At 37.1% G+C, this 26,068-nt stretch overlaps 1 protein-coding gene across 4 annotated transcripts in view; it reads left to right on the forward strand.

Annotated features, from left to right (window-relative positions):
* The window catches only part of fam193b (family with sequence similarity 193 member B), a 105,182-nt gene that overhangs the window by 55,188 nt on the left and 23,926 nt on the right, over positions 1-26,068 (forward strand). For all 4 annotated transcript variants that reach the window (XM_072263670.1, XM_072263671.1, XM_072263667.1 and 1 more), the window contains 4 exons: positions 10,782-11,009; positions 14,724-14,829; positions 21,982-22,498; positions 25,833-26,025. In XM_072263670.1, coding sequence (XP_072119771.1) covers positions 10,782-11,009; positions 14,724-14,829; positions 21,982-22,498; positions 25,833-26,025 — 1,044 coding nt within the window. The remainder of the gene's footprint in view (positions 1-10,781; positions 11,010-14,723; positions 14,830-21,981; positions 22,499-25,832; positions 26,026-26,068) is intronic.

Consider the following 26,068-nt stretch of genomic DNA (forward strand, 5'->3'; position numbering starts at 1 on the left):
GTAGTTTTGAGCTTAATACATATATATTTACTTTTCCTTGATTTGTAAGTCTTTAATATTAGTTGTAGTATATATTAGTACTTAGCCTTCCTTTTTTTGAGTGCATGGCTGTGTATTTTAAATATATTTAAGATGGCCGTCGTTAACTCGGTTTTAGTTACTGTTAGACACAATATGAAAATATTTGGAATTTGTTTACTTTATGTATTCTTTGTTATATCTTGGTGGTGGTATTTTTTTACTTTGTAAATGGAGCTGCCATCTGGAGACAGGTTAAAGGTCAGTAGTTCAGCATGCCGTTTGCTTATTGGATGACTTTCGGGCTTTTGGGAGAGGTGGGTGGGGCTATTAGGTTAGTTTTTTTTTCAACTGGGCGGTCGTGAGGGGTTTTTCTTTGTCAATCATCTTGCTGCTTTCTGATCGAGTCAAGCTTCGACCTTCCAGTTTAGGCTGCGCCTGCGCGTTAGAATACTTTATAGAACTTTCAAATTAAATTTTAAATAAGGATCTCAATAAAATCAATACAATATCTTGGAATTTAAATGGTATGAACCAACCTATTAAGTGTAGAAAGATTTTTAAGAAATTAAAAACACTTCATGCAGATATTATTTTTGCGCGGGAGATGCATATTCGTAAACAAGATGAAAGTCGTTTTTTTAAATTTTGGAAGGGACCCTTATTTCATTCTTTATCAGTGAATAAAATAAGAGGGGTATCTATTTTTATTAACTCTAAAATCCCTTTTGTCTATTTTAATACTGTTACTGATTTGATTGGAAGATATTTGATTGTTACTGGTTGTGTGGTCAAAAGGTGGCTTTAGTTTGTGTATACGCTCCTAATACAGACAGCCCTGATTTTTTTTAAGAAGCTATTTTCTGTATTGCCGAATTTAAATGAATATAAATTGATTATGGGTGGTGACTTTAACCCGTTGATGGATAGATCGTCCACCAATCCGTCACTTCCTAATAAAGCTGCGACTTGTATTAATTTTTTTACTTTATGGTTTGGTCAGTATTTGGAGATTTAAATTTCCTAAAGAAAAAGATTTTTCTTTTTTTCACATGTATATCATAAATATTCAAGAATTGATTTTTTTTTTGGATACACGATTGGTGCCCTCTGTTGTTGAATGTACTTGTGATTGCGTTGTTAGGTCACGCACCTATGAAGCTAACTTTGGAACTTTCTGATAATATTTACAGACCTCAGTGGAGATTTAACGTTTCATTGTTGCAAGATTCAACTTCTGTAAATTTTATTAAAGAACAAATTCCTCTATTTTTTTGAATTGAATACAACTGAGGGAATGTCAAATTTGGTTATTTGGGATACTATGGAATCTTTTCTTAGGGGACAGATAATTTCATATTCAGCAGGTTTAAGAAGGAAAACTAAGGCGGAACTTTTGCTGATTACTAATAGGATTAAAGAAATAGATAAACTTTATTCAGTAACGCCTAGTGAAGATCTCTTTAAGGAAAGGGTGGAACTCCAAGCCCAACATGATTTGCTGTTGACTTTTCCTATTGAACAGCAACTTTTTAAATCCAAAAGCTAATTTTATATACACGGAGACAAATCAGGCAAATTATTAGCTGGTCAGTTAAAAACAAGTATGGTTGGAAGACAGATTCTAAAAATAAGAAGACCTGACAGAACTACAACGGTAGATCCTCATGAAATTATTAAGACATTTATGGATTTCTACTCTAATCTTTATGAGTCTGAATTTTCAGATAATATTACTTTTATGAATAGTTTTTTGCAAAAATTGAATTTACCTAAAAGTTCTATTCAAGATATGAATATATTAGATGCACCTATTAAACAAGAGGAAATAGCAAGAGCTATATCCTCTTTTCAATCAGCTAAAGCTCCAGGACCAGATGGATATACAGTGGAATTTTATAAGACTTTTACTGATATACCTTATTTATGTCAAATTTTCACTGACTCTATATCCTCTGGGGCTCTCCCGAAGACTTTCTACGAAGCTTCAATATCTTTAATTCCAAAAAAAGATAAAGATTTATCTGAAAGCGCCTCTGATAGACCAATTTCTTTATTAAACGTGGATTTTAAAATTCTCTCCAAGATTTTGGCTAATAGATTTGAGAATATCTTACCTACTGTTATTTTTAATGATCAAACTGGATTTATTAAAAATAGATATTCACATTTTAATATTCAAAGATTATTAAATATTATTCACTCTTCACCATCTAAAGAATCTGAATGTGTTGTTTCTCTTGATGCAGAGAAAGCTTTTGATAGGGTGGAGTGGCCTTGCTTATTTGAGGTTTTGGAAAGATTCAGTCTTGGCCCAGGATTTATTTCCTGGATCAAACTGATCTATCATGTTCCCATGGCTGCTGTTATAACTAATAATCAAAAATCCCCATATTTTAGATTACATAGGGGTACCCGACAGGGATGCCCTCTTAGCTCTTTATTATTCAATTTGGCCTTAGAACCCCTTGCTATTGCTCTTAGAGATTCTAACACAGTTCAGGGTATACAGAGGGGACAAAATACATAAGGTTTTGTTATATGCAGATGACCTGTTAGTTTTCATTTCAGATCCTAGGAAATCTATTCCTTCTATGTTATTTATACTTTCTGAGTTTAGTAGTTTTTCTGGTTTATAAATTAAATTTACATAAAAGTGAGTTATTTTCTATTAATAATTACTCGGATCAAAAACATCAAATACCTTTTACTATTGCTAAAAATTACTTTACCTATCTTGGTATTAAAATTACTAAAAATTTTAAGGATCTATATACATATAATATTTTTTCCATTAATTGACTACACCAAACAAATGCTTTCTAAATGGTCTCCTATGATATTATCATTAATAGGTCAAATTAATGCTATTAAATTGATAGTTTTACCGAAATTTTTATGTATATTTCAGGCAGTTTCCTCTTTTGTTCCTAAAAAGTTCTTTGGTAGAATAGATTCTATAATTTCATTTTACATCTGGAACAATAAAAATCCTAGATTGAGTAAACTTTTTTTGCAGAAATTAAAAAAGGATGGTGGTATGGCTTTGCCTAATTTTAGAATGTACTATTGGGCAATCAATATTCGATATGTTACTTTTTGGGTTCACTATTTAGATATACATGCATGTCCTTCGTGGTTGGATCTAGAGGCAAACTCGGTGAAAGGTTTCTCTTTGGCCTCTTTACTGGGAGTTCCTCTTCCTGTTTTGCTTTCTAAGATTAGCAGACAAGAATTTAATCCTGTTATTAAACATACATTAAGGATTTGGTTCCAGTTTCGTAGATTTTTTGAGTTTAATAATTTTATTCTTTCTAGTAATATTTATCTGAATTATTTTTTTAAACCGTCAGCTTTGGATAAGGCCTTTTTAATTTGGAAAACCAAGGGAATAATAACTTCTTCAGATTTAGTTTTAGGGGACTGATTAATGTCTTTTTCTCAGTAGCGGACAAATATGATTTATCTAATGTACACTTTTTTTAGATATTTACAAATTAGGAAATTTTTACGTGGTTTGTTACCAAACTACCCTTCTGTTTATCCACTTAATATGATGTTCTCTTTCAGTTTAAACCATTTCAAAAAGGGTTGATAGCTATAATCTATAAGCAGTTACTGAGTTTACAAATGATATCTAATGATAAAATTAAACGCGCTTGGGAATTGGAACTTCAAGAGTCATTTACAGATAATCAATGGACTAACATTTTTCATTTGGTTAACAACTCATCTATTTGTGCCCGTCATTCCTAAGGATAAATTAGCGCGTATCTTCCCTAATATTAATCCGATTTGTGACAAATATAATATTGAGTTGGTAACTTTAACTCATATGTATTGGTCTTGTATAAAGCTAGGTAACTTTTGGAGAAGTGTTTTTAAAACCAGTATCAAGAGCTTTGGATCTGGATATACAACCTCACTTGCTTACGGCGATTTTTGGGATTATCTCATCAGAAGCAGGAAATATTCCTGTTTCCGCTCAACGTATGATAGCCTTTTGGACATTACTGACTAGGAGAGCCATTCTATTGAAGTGGAAGGATTCTAATCGGCCTACGGTCATTTACTGGCTTTCCTCCATTATGTCCTGTTTAAGTTTAGAGAAAATAAGAAGTTGGACATTTGATACATCCTTTAAATTTGAGCAAATATGGCGACCTTTTATCCAATATTTTCATTTAATTTGATTTATTACGCTTTCAATCTTTTTTTTGAAAGCTTAGATTTGATCAGAAAGTATTTCTTTCTTTCTTTTTTTGTCATACCCTCAAGATGGACTGCCCAGTCCCTTTTTTTGTTTTATTATGGTGTAGTGTTTTCTTTTCTTTTTATTTAAAATCCAATGTTTTTTCCTTTCTTTTCATAAACTGGTAAGAGGAGAATTGTTGTCGTCTTTTTATTATATATTTTCCACTAGTTTAACATTATCTATGATTTTGACAACGTTTATCTTAATCTTGGTTTATAATGTAACTGATATATGTATTTGAACGAATTCACCTCTTGACTGTATATTTGCCTTTTTAAAAAATTGATAAAAAGATAAAGAAAGAAAGATTATGGCCTTGAAATCACTATGGGACATATTTTAGTAATACATTTATAGTACATTTATAGTCTAGTGATTTATATTTTTTCCTAATGCATTTTATCTTCCTTTCTGGGAGTATAGCAGTGATGTAAATTTGAGTAATGCAAAATTACTCACAAGATTTGGATTTTAAAAAAAGTATGCTTATCAGCGCTAGAAGTTAAGAAAAGCATGAAGTAAGACTTCAGTGAATGGAGCAGGAAAAGAAAAAACTAATCATGACTTATTTTAGATATGATATTTGTTAAAATCAATCCATCTTCATTCACGATTGTTTTATCTTTGGTAGATTTCTGTAATTGGAAACTGGGTAATTTTGAACAGTAAGGAGTACTTTTCTCAACTGCTTCCTTCTCACCCTCACTGCCCCCTCTCCATTTTAAGCAAAACATTTCAGTTGTTGCACAGAACTATTAATGTCATGAAACTGTTCCAAGTTCAGATAATGGTCACTGAATTGCCTCGCTGCGAATGCTACAATGACAAAAGTTGACATGACATTTATGATCCTGACTTGATTTGAACATCCATCTTTCTGAACAAGAATTGGACCTGCTACTGTTGCGCCATGAGATTTGAGTCCCCCCAGTGTTTCTTTAAATTCTAGATTCAAGCTGCTTTTTGTTTTCACAAACTTTCTATTGCAATTAAAACATTTTGTTTCTTTATGGACTACTACTTCCTTGCATTGGCTGTATCAAAAAAAAAGTTAATCAGTAAGGTATTCATTGGGTTTTTAAAATTGACAGTTATTCCCATGTGCTGTTGAATGCAGTGAAACTGGTTAAATTTTCAGTGTGTTGTTTGATTGGCAAGTAAGATGCATTCTTACAAGAAGTATCATTGGCTAAGTTGAATAAATAAGTTTCCTTGCTGACTTGGTCGCCAAACTTTTTTTATTTCTGCAAAGCAGACTAGAGATTCATTTGCGTCGTTTTCAGTACATTTATTCCTATGAGCATGAGAGCAAGGTAAGTGATTAATTCACCCTCTTACTCTTTCATCATGTGCTAATTTCTAATTTAATTTTTAAATTATTTGCGATTTTTAACTTGATAAAATTAAAACATTTTCCCTCAAGTATTTTATCTGGCTGTAAATACAGTTGGTTCTGGTTAATTGGGACGCATCAGGACTAGTACACTTCAGCCCAATTAAGCGGCTATCCAAATTAGCCAACGTTTCACGGATATAGTTAAAAAGGTATATAAAAAAACAAACTACTGAATAACAAATTATGTATTTAAATAAAATACAGAACAAAATTAGAACACTAACAATACTACTACAGTACTATATAAACTGTAGTTCCTTATAGTTATTGACAGAGGAATTCATCCATTGTAAGCTGCCGTGTTCTTTAGATTGACTGTAAATGAACAAAGTCAGTGCAGACACCTAGTGCAGGTGATGGACTGCCTTCAAACAATGCTTTCGTTGACTGCATCTTCCAAATCTTCATTTTTGTTGTAACGTTCAAGACGATTGTCAATACCTTCAAATTCTTCTAGTGCATGTCTTGTTGAAGTAGTGAAATTGTTTTGTTTTAACTCTTGGCTGTTTCTGGCATCTGTAAGCCTGAATGATTGAAACAGCAGTGAACAAAACGGTGCTGAATTGTCTTACTGCTTATTTCTTGTCAACTATAAGCGACAAAAATTACTGCTTCTGAACTGAAGTGTACACAATTGACACTATGTAAAAACTGTTCGCTCTAAGCACAGTGTAGGGTTTAATGGCCACACAAGTACATGTGAGAGACACTAGTTAGAAATTTCAGCAAAAGTCTCCTGTCCCAATTAAGTGACATAGTGTCCGAAATAAAGGAAAGGAATCCCAACTGTTTTCTTAATTAGGGTTTGTTCTGTAAGATTTGGTCTAAATAAGCAGCTGCCCTGATTAAGCAATTAACCAGAATCCACTGTACATAGCACTCTGTACAGGCCATGTGACCTCTCATTCTTTTGACTTCAGTGAAATCCTGGCTTTTATGTCATAAATACTCGTCCAACCTGTCTACAATTCTGTTGACTTTCATAATGCTGAAAAACCTGTCTTGAGCATATATATTGACTGACCAAAACAGACATTTGAGATAGAGGATTCTAGAAAGAGAGCACTGAACAATTTCTTCCCACTTTGATCCTATTTGCCTTAATCCTTAACGTGAAACAATGGTTTCAAGTGTGGACTCTTCCTTAATGATACAGTTTTGTTCTTCTGCATTCCGTTATTGTCAGGGATGAGTGACTAGTTGCATCCTTTGAAAATAAGCTTATCCACTAGTTAAGAGCTGCTTGTAACTGTAACAATTTACTCTAAATTCTGAACTACGTCAATGCGCTGTTGTAATGAAATAATCCATATGGACAGATAAGATTTTTCAGTATGTGGGAGAAAGTAAACCCATTTACCAAATTTAGTTGTTGGAAATGCTGAAATGGTCAGGCAACTGTGGAAAGAGTTAATTTTGCAGTTTGAAGACTTGTGCTCAGTGGTAGTCTGTTTACCTTATTTTAGAAGCTTGTGGGCTAGCTACTCCTGAAGAGAAGATGCTCCAGGCTGCTGGTTGATTGGAATACTGGAAGTATGCTTCACTGCAGGCATATAATAATAGAAAGTTTATGCCACAAAACCTTTTGCTTGTCTCAATGTGGTGAATGGAAAAATGTTCCTAGTCCTGTTTTACCATCCATGGTTTGTACTTCTGCAGGCCAGACTTTTCAAGCTACGCAAGGTGATCAAGAGATGTCCTTGCGGGCAGGTTTGCTAGAGCTGTTGGGAGTGGTTTAAGCTAATATGGCAGGGGTATGGGAACCAGTATGATGATGTGCTGGTAGGTTTACAAGTAGATGATGTTATATGAATGTAAGGAAGGACAAGTCAATGAAATGTAGATGAGCTTCTCTTCCTTTAAATGATGGGAAGACACCAAGAAATTACATCCAACTCCTACCAAAAACTCCCTATTCCTTCGGGTTTCTTTATTGTCCCCAATGGTCTTTCAAGCTGAATTTCCTGAAGATTTTCTTTGCTTCGCTGTCTTAACCCTGAACTGAATATTAGTAGAAAGACCGTGTACTTCAGTTTCCACCCTTCACTTTTTTTTTGACGTATTTTGAATATGGCTTTTGCTAGTGTCTTAAAGTACTGCGGTGTGTACTTAGGCATTTGCAAAAGCACCTATCTATGCAAAATTTCTGCTACCTTTTATTTCTGTTCTTATTCACAAATCCATCCATAACTTTACAGCTGCCACCTTCAGATCTGAGCTATGCTCTGCAGCCTTTTGTGTCTGTGACCACTGTATGACATTCAGGCTTCAGTACCTTAACTTTTGAACTTTTTTCTTTCCAATTAGACCCACCCCTAAACTGTTGATCTTTCTGCTAGCCAAATCTCAAAACTGGCTTGTTTGTTCTTTTCTGTTACATGGCCAGGTTGCATAATTGGTGCTGTAGATTGGTGTTTTGAGGCTTATTTTTTAAGTTTGAAGCTCAAATATTTTGCTTTGTGTGTTTTACCTTGATGCTGACGCTGCTTCTAAAATAAGTGTTGGCACTTTTCAGTACTGACATTGATCACCTTAATGAGCATATAAAATGCACAAATAGCAAGTTTTATTTGCAGTAATTGCATCCAACAGGTGGCTCATTGCGTCCCAAGCCTCCATAAATCCTTTCAATATCAAATACTGTGTCGATGTTGCATCAGCAGCTGAATTGGCTGGCTTCTCAATTTTCATTTGGCAATCACAGCTTCTATTTATAGAATAGCTTTAGCACCACAAAGAGCACTATCAACCAAAAATTAATTAAAAACTACATAAGGAGCAATAATGAGAAATGGCCGAAGGCTAGATCACAGTGGTGGATTTTGAGGAAGTCTTAAGTGAGGAAAATGAAGCTGAGCTGTAGTGACATATGGAGAAATTCCAGAGTTGCAAAAGATGGAATAATTAAATTGGGGGCATCTATAAATCTAAAATTAGAGGAATCTTGATATTATTAGAAAGTTAGTATTCAAAGGAATCAGGGTAGGGGCACAAAGATTTAAAAATAAAGTGAAATTTTGAAATTGAAGCCATTGCTTGTTGTCAATACCATTCTTTGAATAAATATGTCTAGTTATTTCGTTATCAATTGGCAACCTGCTGATTGCCAGCATTTTCTTTTGGTTTGTATTTCTAGGTCGCTTGATCAACCTGTAGCTTCTGATCTAAAATGCAAAGAGCCAGTCATTTGTATTTTTTTGAGACAATCTGTGGCACAGAATAATGTAGTATATATGGATTCTTCTTCTTGCGCCCTTAGCTCCCAATGGACCATAGGCCATCGATGATCTCCCATTTGGAGTTCATCAGTGTTTCTGTAATCCATTGCATCCACTGTATAGGGGTTGGCCTAACAACTTCACCAGAGTCCTGGTGGCCGGCCGTACCTATTTCCAACTCTCACAATGGGAAGGTAGGGTTGGACTTTGAGAGGCAGTAGATGTGGATTACTATGGTTAATGACTCTTTCTGGCAATTATCATCTGTTTTTTAAGCCAGCTGACCCATTAGAGAGTTTAATGGCTTGTGCTGTCATTTGGTAATGGAGTGAATGGTTTGTGTTTTTAAATGTATGATAACAGAATCAAAGGTAGCCATATTTCTAGTCTCAGTTAGTCATTTATCTTTCCCGGTATTATTGAAAGTTGAGCTAAATGCTGAATGGAGCAGGTACTGTTAGCATTTAAAGCTCCAACTCTGTACATTTGCTGAATATAGATAAAGTAGGTGAGAACAGATTGCAGACTGCTTGCTTTTGCAGAAATAGGCACAGTGTTAGCTGAATGAAGAAGGAAATTAAGTATTTTAAATGCAAAGAAGTAATGTAGCATGAGCAATAACTACCTCTAAACAGAGACTTATTAACATACTCTGCAGTATGCTAATTGAAATACACTTAGTTTTTAAAATCTCAGTAAGGAAGCTAACTTAATACTGAGTGAACAATACTGAAAATGTAATGCAGTTCTCAGATTTTTTTAGCACTCAGTTTTATTTGAGGATATTTGAATTAGCACCATTTAACTATTTCTGCAGAAATGTGTGTAATCTGTTGTACTCTATAAATGCCAGATTCTGTATTTGCTTTTAGTACTTAATAATATATCTCTACACTCATAATAAGGTCCTTTTTTTAAAAAGACTAATTTCACGTGTGGTTTAGACCCTCAGCTGGTTGGGGTCGACCATGGATATTGAGTACTAACCGTCTGCGTGATACCTGAGCCAGGGCAGTAAGATAAGGAGAGCAAGTTGTTGCCCATCCTGGAGGCGCCCCCTCTCCTCATACCTGATGAATCCAAAGGAAGGGCAGAGACCGATACAGTTTAGCACCAGTGGTGTCACATGAGTTGCCACTCAGTGTTGAACTCGATGTAGGACTACCTTAGAGACTCCAGCTTTAGATTTTTCCTTGGGGTTTACTCCCAAAGCTTTCCCCCAGACTGGGAATGGCTGTAAGGTGGCAAAGGTTAGAGATCTGAGCTTTCCTTCTAGATGAGCTGCCAACCACAGCTGAAGAGCCACATCTGTCCGAAGTGACTGGTTTTGAGACACCGGTAACCCGCTTTTGCCCATTCTCATGTTAGTAAAAACGGTTCCATCGGGCTTAGTAGCTCATCTAGCAGGTCTTGGTTGTCAGAGGCTATCTGAGGTGCACGCCATTGGGACCATTTAATAGGTAATGGGAGCTCGTCCCCATGACCTCCCCTGGTATAACAACCTTAAGGAGCCATGTGTGGTTCGTCTTTCAGAATAAGGACAAATGAACATGTTTTCATTTTCAGGAGTTACCAGAGTTGTGTCTGTATTTGTAGGCAGGGCCTCAGACTATGAATTATAAAACTGATGCTGTTTATTTTTGGTTCGGTTGCTTTCTGTAGAGGTGTTTTCTGCTGTTCAAGTTGGAGGAGAGAATTAGAAAGGACAATTTTATTTCTCCTTATTTCTAACATTTGGAAAAATAATGTGCTGGTTTAATATGTTAAGTTTATAAGAGTAATTAGTTTGACAGTTGTACATAATTTTGTGAATGTATTCTTGCAGAAATCTGCTGTGCACTTGAGATATGTGGTAGGAAATAAGTAATTGAAAGTGCACCTTATTTTATTTCAGGTAGGACAAAGTGAATGTCAGGCACATAAAGAAATGACTGATGAGTCAATGAGAACGCTGATGGAAGGAGATGGAGTTTCCATTCTCCACAGGTTACCGACAGAAAAATGTCATCACTCTGCAATCCACTGCTGCCATCAATTGCATAGACAGACATTGGCATCCAGTGCTCCTCATCCACAGCAACTTCAGTCGTGTGCAACCACTCCTAATGGCATACATACAAAGGTATGAACAGATCTTGGAACTAGGAGGGAGGGAAATGCAGGAAAATGGAGTTGAGGCAAAAAGAGAACAGCTTAAAACTTAAATCCAATGCTCTTCTCATGAATTAAAGGAAGAGATTTGGTTCTGAAATATTGCCTCAAATCAAAAATCTTTACCGAGAATCCAATTGATGCTTGCCTTCAAAGAAATTATGCAGGAAACTGAATCTGTTTGATTGGAGAGGTTAAGGATCTGAATGCATCTTTTTCAATGCTATTTAATCTCCTGAAATCCAAATTCTGGTGACAGTACTGTTCTTGGCAACGAACACTATTCCAGCAACGCATTTTAAATACTTAGTAAGAGTTTTATGCATGGCTACCTTACCACTTCTCAGAGGCACTAGAGCTTATTTAACTTTTAAAATCAAATCTTGCTATCTCTCCCAACCCCTTTGAGTCCTGTTCATATTGGAAATCCTACAAATTTGCTCTGTAGTTAAGTTGTTGTCCAAAACCAGGTTTTAGTTGACAAAACCCCTGTGCCTGGTGGTTAGACCTATCAAGAAGTCTGCATCTGCATCTCAAGAACCACAGATTAATTTAAAACAAAAATGAGTGACGGGCTGGGTGAGACGTTTATGCTGTGACGAGAATTGAATTCTTAATTGTAATGACAAGATTTAGTTTGTGTGTGGCCAACTTGTTGGCAACTCATATCCAGTTGAATCAAACACCTGCCCTTTGCATTGACAATCAAAGGTAACTTTGTTTTGTTGTGCCTGGATTTATTTGAATGATTGGAAAATCATCTTGGGTTTATTTGAGTTGATTAGTTGATTGGTATTTGATGTAAATTTAGAATTCAGGCTTGTGATAATATGCCTGTGCTACACATTAACTATGTCCTTACGATGGTGACAACTGTTTTGTCCATCAAATCCAAACAAATTAATATTCATGATATTGATGTGACAAATGAAAGGACCTCGATTTGCATGCAAATCATGCTGACATCCATCAGTTTGTGTGAACGGTTCCTGTGTAAAATCGATTTATTTAAAAAAAACCAGTTTATAGAGAAAATAATTGAGAAATGACATGGTTTTAAGCAATGTAAGAAGAGTAACAAATTTAGTACAAATAGTAGTCATTATTGGCTTCTGCACACAAGATGTTGATTAATTCCTACAGATTATTTAGTTTGAAGAAAAATACTTGCAACCTCCAAAAGCAAAATGAAATCTCAGAATTCCTAGTGTTTATATATCATTTAATTGCTTTTCATTTTTAGGTAGAAATTACAGCACAGCAGGACTCTTGGCCCACAATGTTGTACTTGAACTAATTAAATGAGTAATCTAATGCAAAACGGAACTAATCTCTTCTGCCTACACAATGTTGATATCCTTCCATTTCCTGCACATTCATGTGCCTATCTAAGAGCCCTTTGAATGCCTCTGTTGTATTTTCCTGCAGCACCACATCAGGCAACACATTGCAAGCACCCATCACTCTGTGTCCAAATAATACTTGCCCTGTACATCTCCTTTGAATTTACCTCCCCCCCCCCCACTTCATGCCCTCTGGTATTAGACAATATTCAGCTCTGGGAGAAGGATACTGCTGTCTGCTCAGTCCATGCCTCTCATAATCTTATAAACCTTTATCGTATCTTCCGTCAGCCTTTGTTGTTCCAGAGGAAAGAAGTCAAGTTTGTCAAAGCTCTCCTTATAACACGTCCTCTAATCCAGGCACCATCTTGATAGATCTCTTTTGTACCCTCTACAAAGCTTTGACCTCATTCCTATATTGGGGTGACCATAACTGAATGCAATACAGCAGATGCCTTGAGATTCTCTATAATCCTAGTTATCTACTACAACAGGCCTGTTGTTTTAATACCTTTCCCTAATCTACCTGCACATCAGTTCCTCAAGGTTCCAATGGATTTTGGGAGATCTGTAATATAATAGTCTCTGTGAGTAAGTCTATATTGTCGCTGATTAATAGCACATCTTAATCATTCCCCTTTCTCCACTCTTCTGCCGCCTTTATCTTTTCTAAAACATCAAAAGCTTGGAACATCAGCATCCATTTCTCCCCTTCTCTCAACCAAGCTTCTTGGAACTGGAACATGAGCTTTGTGCCAGTGTTAATGTCGCTCAGTTTGTTTTGACCTTTAACCTTAGGCATGATGGTGTGCAGTGGTATACATAAGGTCTGTACATGAGATAGAATTTGGTCTCTGCTGAATCAAACATTAGAATTTGGCTTCTACACCATGCATCTTTAAGATTAAACTTCCAGACTAATTCAGGAAAGATAGCAGAGTAATTTCTTTAGTTATTCCAGTACTGCTAGGAAGTGTTAAGAAAACTGGAAGATTCTTCTCTATTCAATATTGTTTGTTTATCAGCTATTCATAAAGTGATCTTTTCTATCTCTTTACTAAATGCAGGATGAGATTCAGTTCTGAGATAAAGAGATCAAAAACTCAGTCAAGGCTTACATGTGAATCATAGCTCCATGAGTGAAAAGCTGGAATTTAATTACAAAATCACACCTCGGGAAATAGAAAAAAAATGATGCGAGCTAAAGTGGCAAGAAAATATGCCATTCTTTTATTAATGCATCCTGAATTCAGTGAACAAAATGTGTTTCACTATGAAAATGTATTTGAACTTAAATCTTAGAAAAGGAGGTGAATTAAAAAAGAAACCTCCAGATGCTGGAAATCTGACCTGAAAAAGAGAGGATGCTGGAGGGTCTGAGCAGGTTGATCAGCATCTGTGGAAAGATGTTGCCTTGTCTGCTGGATGCTTCCTGCTCTTTTCATTTTATCACAGAAAGAGGCCATTCAGCCTGTCAATCCTATTTTGGTCCTACATCCCTGAATTTTTTCTTTCAAATTAATTAATCTTTTTCTCAAATTCAACAATAGCTGTAGAGGAATTGCCTTTTAATTGTTTGTTTTGAAAACTGTTGTTGAATTTATTTCAAAATTTAGACACAAAAATTCAGCACATCACATAGCAAGTTTGCTTGAGACTAAAGGGGGAAAGTAGTAGTAGTAATTTATTGCTCTATCAGATATTACACTGATCCATTTTCATTCATGAGTTTTTCTTTGCCAAAACAATATCGGTCAGTGGGAGAGACTCTATTGTTGCCTTAACCAAATCTCATAATGTCTTGGCCCCTCTTCAGCAGGAAGAAACTGAATATTTTCTGGAAATGCTGAGGTTGAACATAGACTAATTTCTGCATCATCTGCAAGTTGTTTAAAAAAAATTGGAAATAGAAGTTAAAAATTAGAAGTTCTGATTTTGTGATGGTTGGATTTTGCCACTGTTGCACAATTGGCAGGCATATGATCATTAGATTTTAATTTGGAAGCTAAGTAATTTAAATTTATTCTGAATATATAGCTATGCTTATGGACCTTTTCCAGTCCTTTAATTTGAAATGCATTATAACAGCTAACTCTGTACATCGGTGGAAAAAGTGATTCTGGTCTTGAAGAATTGCAAATTTGGCATTGCAGTCATTATAGTGCTACAGATGTTGACTGGCCATTGTGATTTCTATGCATTGTTTACAAGGTGAAACTTTACTTTTGTTGTATCTCACAGTTTCAGAATAATTAAATATTGTTTAAATTTGATTAAATTGCAAGTTTAGCAGTGCTATTCCTGATCTTCCTCCCTCCCCCACCCCATTTCTGCCATGCCAGGAATCCAACAGGATAACTAGTGATTGTTCAAGATCGCCCTCCTGTGTCTCGGCAAAAAACGGTTCTGTGCAATGTAAGAACATGTCCAGAAGGCCGCCACCGCCAGGTAATGTCCTGCAAACTTGTCAATGCAGTCTACTTGGAGCTCACATAAAGATGAAGTTAAGAGTAGTTACCATGCACAATATACAGTATAATGGGTTGCTTTGTGAAAAGAATCCTGAATTTGCATGTGAATGCACAGCCCATTGGAAAAATTAAGTTTATCATTTATTTCTATTAAAAAAGATCTGTTGAACATTTCAAGATTGTCATTGGCATGATGGTATAGGTACATGTGAACTTTGGCAATGATGACTCTAAAGTCTCATTTTGACATGAAGAGCTTTCTTGGTTTTATTTGAAGAACAGCGGTAGTGTAGTGGTTAGCACAATGCTATTACAGCCCGGGGCATCAGAGTTCAATCCCAGCGCAACTTGTAAGGAGTTTGTACATTTTCCCCGTGACCTTGTGGGTTTCCCCTGGGTGCCCCAGTTTCCTCCTACAGTCCAAATACCCTTTTTATGCCTCTCAGACTTTTATAAACCACCAAGGCCATCCTTTGGCCTCTGTTGCTTCAGGGAGAAACAATCCCAGCCTATCCAGTATCCTTGTAGCTCAAGCCCTCTACTTCAGGCAACATCTTGTACACCTTTCCTGTACTTAATTGCATCCTTCCTAAACTGGGCAACAGTACTCCCAAGTGCAGTGTGGCCAACAATTTACACAGCTGTAGCATGACTTCCTATCTTCTCATATGCTGTGTCTTGGCCAATGAAAGCTAGCATGCCATATGTCTTCACCACTGTGTCATCACTTTCAGGGAACTACAAGCGTTTGTACATACTTGTACCCCAGAGTCTCACTGTTCAATAACACTTTCTAGGCCTGCTGCTGCTTGTACTCTTTCTGAGTACTGGGACCAATATCCCTCTCAAGCGTGCTTTGGGAAAAGTATCTTGAACTTGCATGTGAATGCATAGCTATTTCAAAATATTTCATGTTCATCAATTATTTCCATTAGAAGGATCTGTTGAATATTTTAGGTGCTTTGTACTTCCAAGGTAAACAAAGGATGATTTTGTGTGTTGAATTACATCTAGGACAAAAATATTAAAGCTATCAAAATCAAAAACTGAATTAAAGGGTTTTCATTGTGTTTACAATTGATAGTTTTGATTGTGAATATTATGGATGTGATTATATTATGGTTTTGGTTATTGATAATTTGATTATAACATCCAAAGCAAGAAAGTGCTTGTTGAGAGTTGCAAAAATAGATTGTATGAACAGGTATGTTCTCTGGCACTGAGTCTGGCTCTGTGATTCAGACGGTGAGGTGGGAGAAGAGGCGAGCTGTGGTGATAGGGGATTAGTTAGGATCTCAGGATTGTTACCCATGCCATGTGCTAGGGAGGCCAGAAATAGGAAGATTATACAGTTTAACATGTGGCTAAGGAGTTGCTGCAGGAGGGAGGGCATATGACTTTTGGATCATTGGGCTCTATTCCAGGGAAGGTGGGACCCGTACAGAAGAGACTGTTTGCACCTGAACTGGAAGGGTTCTGATATCTTAGTGGGAAAGTTTGCTTGTGCTACATGGTGGGGGTAAAACTAGAGATGTGGAGGGGACAGGAACCAGAGTTCTAGAATGGTTAGTGGAGAGGTTGTGGAGACGGATGTTGGTAAGACCTCAGACAAAGTCAGGAGTCAAAAGGTTGAGCATGGTGTGACTAGTGTCCTGAGCTGCATATACTTCAATGCAAGAAGTATTGTAGGAAAGATGGATGAGCTCAGGGCATAGATCAGCATATGGAATTATGATATTGTAGTGATTAGACTTGGTTGCACCTGGCAAGTATAGATTGGGACAGGCTGTTTTCTGGCAAAGATGTATCTGGTAAGTGAATAACAAGTGCAGGGAACCTTGATTTTCAAGAGTTATTGAGGTTCTGGTTGAAAATAAAGGTGCATAACAGGTATAGGCAGGAAGGAACAAGTTGAGGTACTTATAGAGTATAAGAAATGCAAGAGAACACTTAAGAAAGAAATCAGAAAGTCTAAAAGAAGACAAGAAGTTGCCCTAGCAGACAAAATGAAGGAGAATACTCAGGGATTTTACAGAAATGTTAAGAGCAAAAGGATTGCAAGGGACAAAATTAGTCCTCTGGAAGATCAGAATGGTAATCTTTGTGTGGAGACAAAAGAGATGGGGGAGGTCTTAAATAAATTTTCTGCATCTGTATTTACTCAGGAAATGGACACAGTCTGTAGAAGTGAGGCATAGTGGCATCAACTTCATGGATTCTGTACAGATTACAGAGGAGGAGGTGCTTGCTGTCCTGAAGCAAATCAGGGTGGTTAAATCTCTAGGGCCTGACAAACTGTTCGTTTGGACCCCACAGGAAGCAAATGCAGAAATTTCCAGGGCCCTAGCAGAAGTGTGGGAGAACAAAGGGACCTGGGAATAGAGGCCTATAATTCATTTGAAAGTGGCATCAAAGGTAGAAAGGGTTGAAAGGAAAGCTTTTGGCACATATGCCTTCATAAATCAAAGTATTGAGTACAGGAAATTGGATGTTATGTTGAAGTTGTATAAGATGTTGGTGAGGCCTAATTTGGTGTATTGTGATCAGTTTTGGTCACCTATCTGCAGGAAAGTTGTAAACAAGGTTGAAAGAGTACAGAGAAAATTTACAAGGATGTTGCAGAGTCTGGAGGACCTGAGTTATAAGGAAAGATTAAATAGGTTAGGACTTTATCCACTAGAACGTAAAAGACTGAGAGGAGATTTAATAGTGGTATTACAAAATTATGAGGCCTCTTGATAGGGTAAATGCAAGCAGGTTTGTACAGCTGAAGTTGGGTGAGACTACAACCAGAGGTCATGGGTTAAGAGTGAAAGGTGAATCTTTCAAGAGGAACACGGAAACTTCTTCATTCTCAGGGTTGTGAGAGTGTGGAATGAGCTGCGATCACAAGAGGTATGTGTGAGCTCAATTTCAACGTTTAAGAGAAGTTTGGTTAGATACATGGATGGTAGGTGTATGGAAGGCTATGGTGCCGGTGCAGGTTGATGGAAGTAGGCACTTTACATGGTTTCAGCATGGGCTAGATGGGCTGAAGGGCCCGTTTCGGTGCTGTACTTTTCTATGACACTGTGACTAAAGGAAATCGCTTAGCATGAATAGAGTACTGAAATAATTATTCATGAAACATTACACAAAAAAGTTCAAGTTAATTTAATTCTTTCTACCATTGCAATAATGTGATTTGGAAATACAGCTGATGACTAATTACATTGGTTGGCTCTGAATTAATCACCAACAGACTGATGGCCTGAGGGATTGCTATGGGGAAACGAAGTTAAAGTTATAAAATCTATATAAAGACAAACTTGCAACATTAAAAGTAAAATGGGCTTGACATTTAGCTTTCATGGGAGGCATCATTGCATTATGACAATAGCTGGATACTTTAGAAAAGCAGAATGGAAAATTAAGAAGTTAAGCAGCTTAGTTATCTGAGATAACATATGACTTGAATTTAGAATTGGTGAATGATCTTGGCCCAGAAAAACAGGAACAAGATTTGGTATGGATGGAGGAAAATAAAAGTGCTGTACCAATTATATCCCTAAAAACTGCGACCTATTTGGGGTGAGATTAAATCCAGGAATAAGAAGAGCTCAACAAAGGCTAGAAGAGGACTGTTAAAATTCATATTGCTTTGGAAAATTAATTCACAGGGTTCATCTTGGGATAAAGGGTGTCCATATAATTCCAAAGTGAGGAGGAATTTTTTCTCTTGGAGTATTGTGCAACTTCTGAATTTTCTAACTCTGAACAATGGGTGCTGAGACATGAAGTTGAATAGTTCAAATTGCAAAATTCTAGTTGCATTCAGATTAGCCTTTAGAGAAAAGGTGATCACAGTGACTTCTGCATGTAGTGCATTGCAAAGGAGGTTGAAGATTTCATTAGATTAAAAGGATTATGCCATTTATAGGAGTGTACCAACCAAGTCAAATTAGTAGTAATAATATTGAGGCTGATTGTGTATGAAGTATATAAAACATGGTTTTCTTGACAAGTATTTTAGTGAACTCATGAAAGAGTAGTTTTGAGATCCGGTATTGTGTAAAGAGGAGGTTAATTTATGATTAGGTAGCTAAAGGTCTTGGGAAAAATGATATTAAAGAACTTTATATATTTAAAAAAAACAAAACCATGAATTGGCTATAATAGCTCAGGAAACTATGTTAAGATGTATTGCCATAACTAAACAGTGGCTAATTTTTAAGTAATTATTTTACAAGTCATGTATGTTCATTTTTGAGCACGGAAAGACCAGCAGTTAAGGTATTGAACGAAGTTAAAGGTAATATTAGATGAAAGAAGAAGGTTTACAATCTTGCCAAAAAAACAAAGTTAGCTGATTTGGAAAGTTTTAGGTCAGCAATGAGGATCAAGGCATTGATAAGAAAAGGAGAAGTCATATATGAGAATTATTGGACAAGAAATATGTTAAAGTATTGCTAATGTGGGTACCTTGCAGACCAATTTACTGGGAAGTAACTAACTGGCAGAGAATTTAAAGAAATACTTGCATCTGTGTTCAAAGACAATGACATAGAAACTAGCCGGATAGATTGGAGGATTGGAAGTTTAGAGTGAACAAGGAGCTCAAGAAGTTAGTATGAATTTTAAAAGAAAGTATTGGGAAATGATTAAATTTCCGGGAGCTGCATGCCAGGCTTATGAATGATATGTCCATGCAGCCAATGGATGCATCGGTCATCATTTCCAGAGTTTCTCAAAGGATTTCCATGTGTTAGGAGGTAGTAAATATAACTACAGCTTAAGAAGGGGGGAAGGGGCAGAGCAGGAGAGAAATTGGACCTGAAACCAATTACAGAAAATGTTGGTGTTTATTATTCAGGAAGAGGTAGCAGGACAATAATAGGATGGAGCAAGCTCAAGATGAATTGTGAAAGGTTAATCAAGTCTGACACATCTGCTAAAACTCTTTTTGAGGTTGTAATTGGAAGAGTAGATGAGAGTGCACCAGCTAAGTATACTATGGTAGAAGTATACTATGATCACCAGATTGACTCCTTAGTGATGGTGAGTTTATTCTATGATGAGAATAAACATATTGGGCCTCTACTCTAGAGTTGAGAGAAATGATCTCACTGAATCACAGAAAATTCTAACAGGACATGAGAGAGTAGATGTGAGATTTCTCTTGGCTAGAATCAGATCAAATAAGGGGTCGGCCGTACACGACAAGAGATATATATTTCTCCACTGTCTAACTAGGAAATCCTTTCCATTAATTAAGCTATTTGCTAATCAAAATACTAGTCTACAGATTGAATTTAATCCCCTTCAACTTCTGTGTATTCTTTGGTCCAACATATCCATATTATTTTCCCTGCGCTTTTGGAAATTCTAAAGCCTTCATTTTGAAATCTCTTTTCCTGTGCAAAGTATTGAATTTTCATCAATTAATGTCCTAGGAGACTTGCCTTTCTTAGTTAGTGACTCCATGTAACCTCCGGTTGATTATTAACTGCCTTTTGAACTGACCAAGTAAGCCATTTATTTCAAAGGGAATAATGAGAAGGTTCCTTGGCATGCTGCAAATAGTTGAAGTGCATTGATCAAACCTGGACTCCAGAATCCGAATCAGATTTAATATCACCAGTATATGTTGTGAAATATGTTAACTTCATGGCAGCAGTACAACAAAAGGCATGATAAATAAATACAGAGAAAAAAATGGAGTTACATTAAGTATATATAAGTCTGTTAAATAGGTAAAATAGTGCAAAATAACAGAAGTAAACCAAGTAGTGTGATAGAGTTCATGGGTTCAATCCCCATTTAGAAATTAGATGGCAGAGGGGAAGAAGCTGTTCCTGAATCACTGAGTGCATGCCTTCAGGCTTCTGTACCTCCTTCCCAATGGTAACAGTGTGAAGAAGGCGTGTCCTGGGTGGCGGGGATCCTAAATGATGGATGCCGCCTTCCTAAGGCACTGCTCCTTGAAGATGTATTGGATATTACAAAGGCTGGTATCCATGATAGAGCTGACTAAGTTTACAAGTTTCTGCAACCTATTTCGACCTTTTGCAGTAGCACCCCCACCCCCCACTGCCCCCCAACCAGGCAGTGATGCAGCCAGTCAGAATGCTCTTCACGGTATATTTGAAGAAGTTTTCGACTGTTTTAATCGACAAACCAAATCTCTTGAAACTCCTAAGGTAGTTGCTGCAACACTGCTCAACTAACTGGTATATCTCGCTCCTTGTATGTTTTTTCGTCACCACCTGAGATTCTGCCAACAATGATTGTAATTCAGCAAATTTATAGATGCTGTTTGAGCTATGCCTGGCCATACAGTCATGGGCGTAGAGAGAGTAGAACAGTGGCTAAGCATACATCCCTGTGGAGTGCCAGTGTTAATTCGTAGTGAGGTGGAGATGTTATTTCCAATCTGCACACTGTGATCTTCTGGTTAGGAAGTGGTTAAATGACGTAGATATAGTGGGCTCAAGTTAAGCAAATCCTGCTGTGGATCCAAAATGGAATACCTGATTCTTTGCATTTTGTTCCACTTGGGCACTATATGGCCATATATTACCCATGGAAATACATCTTTCTACTCCTCAGCATAGCATTCTTATAGAGATACTGCTGTCTTTCACTTGAAGGCAAGCAGTGGCTTAGATTCATCTGCTCTGTAATCTAAATAGGGATGTGGGGAAGATGCAGGTCACAGAAGCAGCTAAAATTTGGAAATTAGATTTCAAGTGAGTTAATGTTCTTCGTAAACACGAGAAAATCTGCAGATGCTGGAAATTCAAGCAACAAACACAAAATGCTGGTGGAACGCAGCAGGCCAGGTAGCATTTATAGGAAGAAGTACAGTCGCCGTTTTGGGCCAAGACCCTTCGACAGGATTTCTGCGTTATTTTTCATTTTAAAAACTGAGATTTGATTCTATTTACCAGTATGTTTTTTGAGTCTTGTCTCTTTGCAAGGTTGGCTTGTTTTAAATCTGTTCACAAAGAGATAAAGGATATCTCTATTTTAATTTCAGTGATATAGTTCACCAATATTAGCATATGGCGATGAAAATACTGGATTTTCCCATTCTCATGTTAAACAGAGCTTGGTATTTCTTTATAACCTGCAGGATTTTGTCTTCTAGGTGGCGAGTTTCACTGCACAGAAGATCACAGGTATTCTGTCCTTGCAGCACCTCCTAACAGTCCCACAGGCTTGTCCTCTCATCAACATCCTCTTACAGCACCAAAGTCTCCTGAAGTTGCAAATGAGTCAGCGGTTACCATCCAACAGTATGGACACCCAACTTCTACAACCCAATGTACTGTACCACATAGCACTGTATCCTCTACCAATTCAAATAGGAAAACGCCTGTGGCATCTGGTGTCCCACAAGTTTTGCCTCATGTTCACAAGACCTCTGCAGTTTCCCTGACTAATAATCTGTCTCCGGATGTGTCCTTGATTTCAAAAAACTCTGTTGCTGCTTCTACAGGTGTGCTTGTGACCCCAGTGCCTCCAAGTGCTAACTCTCATATTCCAAACAATGGGTTATTCCCAAAGACTACAGCAGCTGCCCCTATTTGCACCAGCCATTATAATGGAGCTTGCCCAGTAACAACTACACCAAATCCAGCTGCTTCAAGCAGTGGAATCTGCAGGTTAGTATTTGTTTTCCAAACTTTGCTTCTTAGGTAATATGATTAGAGATTTTATAAAAAGTTTGGATGCTGCATTTTGGACTGAAGGGCTGTTTAGAATATAAACACAAAACACCAAATGTCAGAAAAGAAACTGCAGATTCCAGAAACCTGGAACAAAAAACATGGAATACTGGAAATACTCAGCAGGTTAAGCAGCATCTGTAGGCAGAGAAAGAAACTTCAACACGATTTCTCTTTCCGCAGAGACTCTCTGACTTGCTGAGTGTTTCTTGCATTTTCTGTTTATGTGAAAGTCTTGCTTCTTCCGATAAAAGTAGAACACAATAGGGAAAGTTTTTAATTTCCTTCCAGCCTTGTTGAAACCCCTGCTAAGTACTTGGGGTTCTCTTTTAAATACTTGGATTAAATATCTGCAGCTATGAATTGTACAACTTGTGAAAGAGTTTAGCCCTCTCCAGAGATGCGAGTCTTGAGTGAGTGGATTGCCTGTGATTAAATCTGCCAGGGTTGGGCATGATTAAACACCATGCTCATTATGGACCTTGTCTCAATAATATTAGTTACAGTTTCCCAATTTATTCGAGATTTTTCTTTACAATGCCTACAATGACACTTGTAATTATTTCAGTTCTGTGATTTAATTTGATTTGTGTTAATGTACGGAAGGAGAAATGTAATCATGTGGAGAGCAAAGTTTTGAATTTGCCAAAAGTATTTGTCAAAAAATTTGATCCGCAATGCAAACAAAAGTCAAAACCTTGCTTTACTGCTGATCACTTCTCAATTTAGTCTGGCTGGTTCTTTAGTTTCTATGGCCTGTATTGATCTGGTCCTTTTTTCTTTGAGAAGCTCCCTGCTCTAGCTTCTCATCAGCTACCTGTTCTCGTAAACCATTCTGTGAAACATTTTCTTACTCATTATACCTTGATGTGCAGTATAGGGTACTCCATAATTAGTAAACAAAATTGTTTTAATTACATATGTGAGAGAATAACTTATTGTTATCCTCGTGATTTAAAAAAGAACGTCATGGATTTGATGATAGGGAGCATCTTAATAGGCTTCTTTGGATGTCCTGCACAAGTTGACGAGACAAAGGGAATACCATTGATGGGGTTGAGGTCATGGTTGCCTTGAGTTGTCTGGTCAGATTGGTTAGAGGTGTTTTGTGCTATTTGTTTTTTTTTTGTTATTTGTTGCTAATGGCAGTGCTGTGGGACATGTCCAGCAAGTTGGGCTTTGTATGTATGTATGTTTGTAGGGGAACTGATTGGATTTTTGCTCAAGAAAGAATTTGAGGGCCCTCCTAGCCTCCTGATATGGGATGGAAGTATGGAGGGATGGTACATCCATGGTGAGATCTGATTGGGGCAGAGGTATTGCAAACTGTTCAGGTAGTGGAGGGCACCTGAAGCATCATTGACTTAAGTGTGAAGAAACTGTACCAGAGGAAAAAGATGGACTTATGGTAGAAAGAAACAAGTTCAGTGGAGCAACAGTTGAGTGTTCAACAGAAACCATTCTTAACTGATCATTTAAAAAATTGATTTTGCATAATTCCCTCTCTAACAATTTAAATCTGCCTACTCAGGATCGGGAGCACTAAATTTTCTGATGTAAGGTGGTTCTAGTTAATTGGTACTCTTAAGTGATAATGCAAAAAAATTAAATACAGTTTTTTGTTAAATCCAGTTCTTTGACTCTGTTTATCCCGTTATTTTAACTTTGTTGCAAGGTTGCCACATGTCATTTGTTTAAAAAAAGGAAGTGTTGCATACTGGAAGGGGGAGGGAAATTTTTTGAAACAACGACACTTAAAGGTGAAAATGTCTACAGATGTGCAGAAAAAAATTGTACCTGGAATGAACTGCGGAGCATAAAATGGAAATTATAAAACATAGAAGCAAAATCCGGCCTTTCTGCCCTTTCAGTCTGCTTAACCCTCTCAACCCCATTCTTCTGCTTTCTCCCTGCAATCTTGGACGTCCTTACCAATCAGGAACCTGTGAACTTCTCGTTTAAATATACCCAATGACTCGATGTCCGTCTGTGGCAATGGATTCTACAGATTGACCACCCTCTAGCTAAAGATATTCCTCCTCATCCTATTCTAACTAGACTTCCCCACTATAGGAATTATACTGAATTCAATCAGTCACTTATTTGCCATTCTCCTAAACTGTTCAAGTCCTTCTGCAAACTTCCTGCTTCTCCAACAGTAACTGCCCCTTCATCTGTCTTTGTATTGTCTGCAAACCTGGCCGCAAAGTCATCAATTCCATCATCCAAATCATTAAAATATAACAAGAAATGTAGCGGACGCAAGACCGACCCTTACAGAATATCAATAATCACTGGTAGCCAACCAGAAAAGGTCCCTTTTATTCCCACTCTTTGTCTCCTGCCAGTCAGCCATTCTTCTATCCATACTCGTATCTCTTTTGTAACATCATGGGCTCTTATCTTGTTTAGCAGCCTCATGAGTGGTACCTCGCCGAAGGTTTTCTGAAAATCCAAGTCAACAACATCCACTGGCTCTCCTTTGTCTACTATCCTACCTTTATTTTTTCAAAGAATTGCACCAGCTTTGTCAGACAAAATTCTGAATATCAGTCTGATATCTACTCTTGCCTCTCTTTTACTTTTTATATATTTGCGATAAACTTTTGCTATCCTCTTTTATATTATTGGCTAGATTACCTTCATATTTCATCTTTTCTCTTGTTATTTTCAGTTGGTTTTCTGTTGGTTCTTAAAAGCTTCCCAATCCTCTAGCTTCCCACTAAGTTTTGCTACATTATATGCCATCTCTTTCTTTTATGTTGCCTTGTCAGCCATGGTTGCCTCATACTCCCTGTAGAATACTTCTACTTCGGAATGAACCTATCCTGCATCTTCTGAATTGCTGACAGAAACTCCAGCCATTGTTTCTCTGCCATCATCCCTGCTAGTGCCCCCTTCCAATCAACTCTGTGCAGGTCCTCTCTAGTTCACTTTCTCCACTGTAATATCGATACATTGGATTTTAGTTTCTCCCTCTCAAGCTGCATTGTGAATTTCATACTATGATCACTGGCTCCTAAGGGCTCCTTTACCTTGAGCTCCCTAATCAAATCTGCATCATTATATAACACCCAATCCTGAAGCCTTTTCCCTAGTGGGCTCAACCACGAATTGCTCTAAAAAGCTGCCTTGTAGGCATTCTTCAAATTCCTCTTGAGATCCAGCACCAACCTGATTTTCCCTGATAAGGAGTGACCTTTATGGAGTGTGCTGGGAGAGTTCAAAGGTAATACTTAATTTTCAAAATTTTTTGGTTGCCTCTTTCCAGGGACCAGTCATGCAAAAGTCGTTTGTGCACAAATGAAACCGCCTATAGTCCTACACGGATGCACAATGCAGATGAAAGTCTGGAAGAAGATGATAGCTGCTCAGAGCATAGCTCATGTACATCTCATTCTGCCAATCAAAAAGAAGGAAAATACTGTGATTGTTGCTATTGTGAATTCTTTGGTCACGGACCGGTGAGTGCAACCTCGTTAGAGAGTTAACATTTGGTTGTAGGGA

Source organism: Mobula birostris, chromosome 7, assembly GCF_030028105.1.
Source record: "Mobula birostris isolate sMobBir1 chromosome 7, sMobBir1.hap1, whole genome shotgun sequence".
NCBI classification, from domain to species: Eukaryota; Metazoa; Chordata; class Chondrichthyes; order Myliobatiformes; family Myliobatidae; genus Mobula; species Mobula birostris.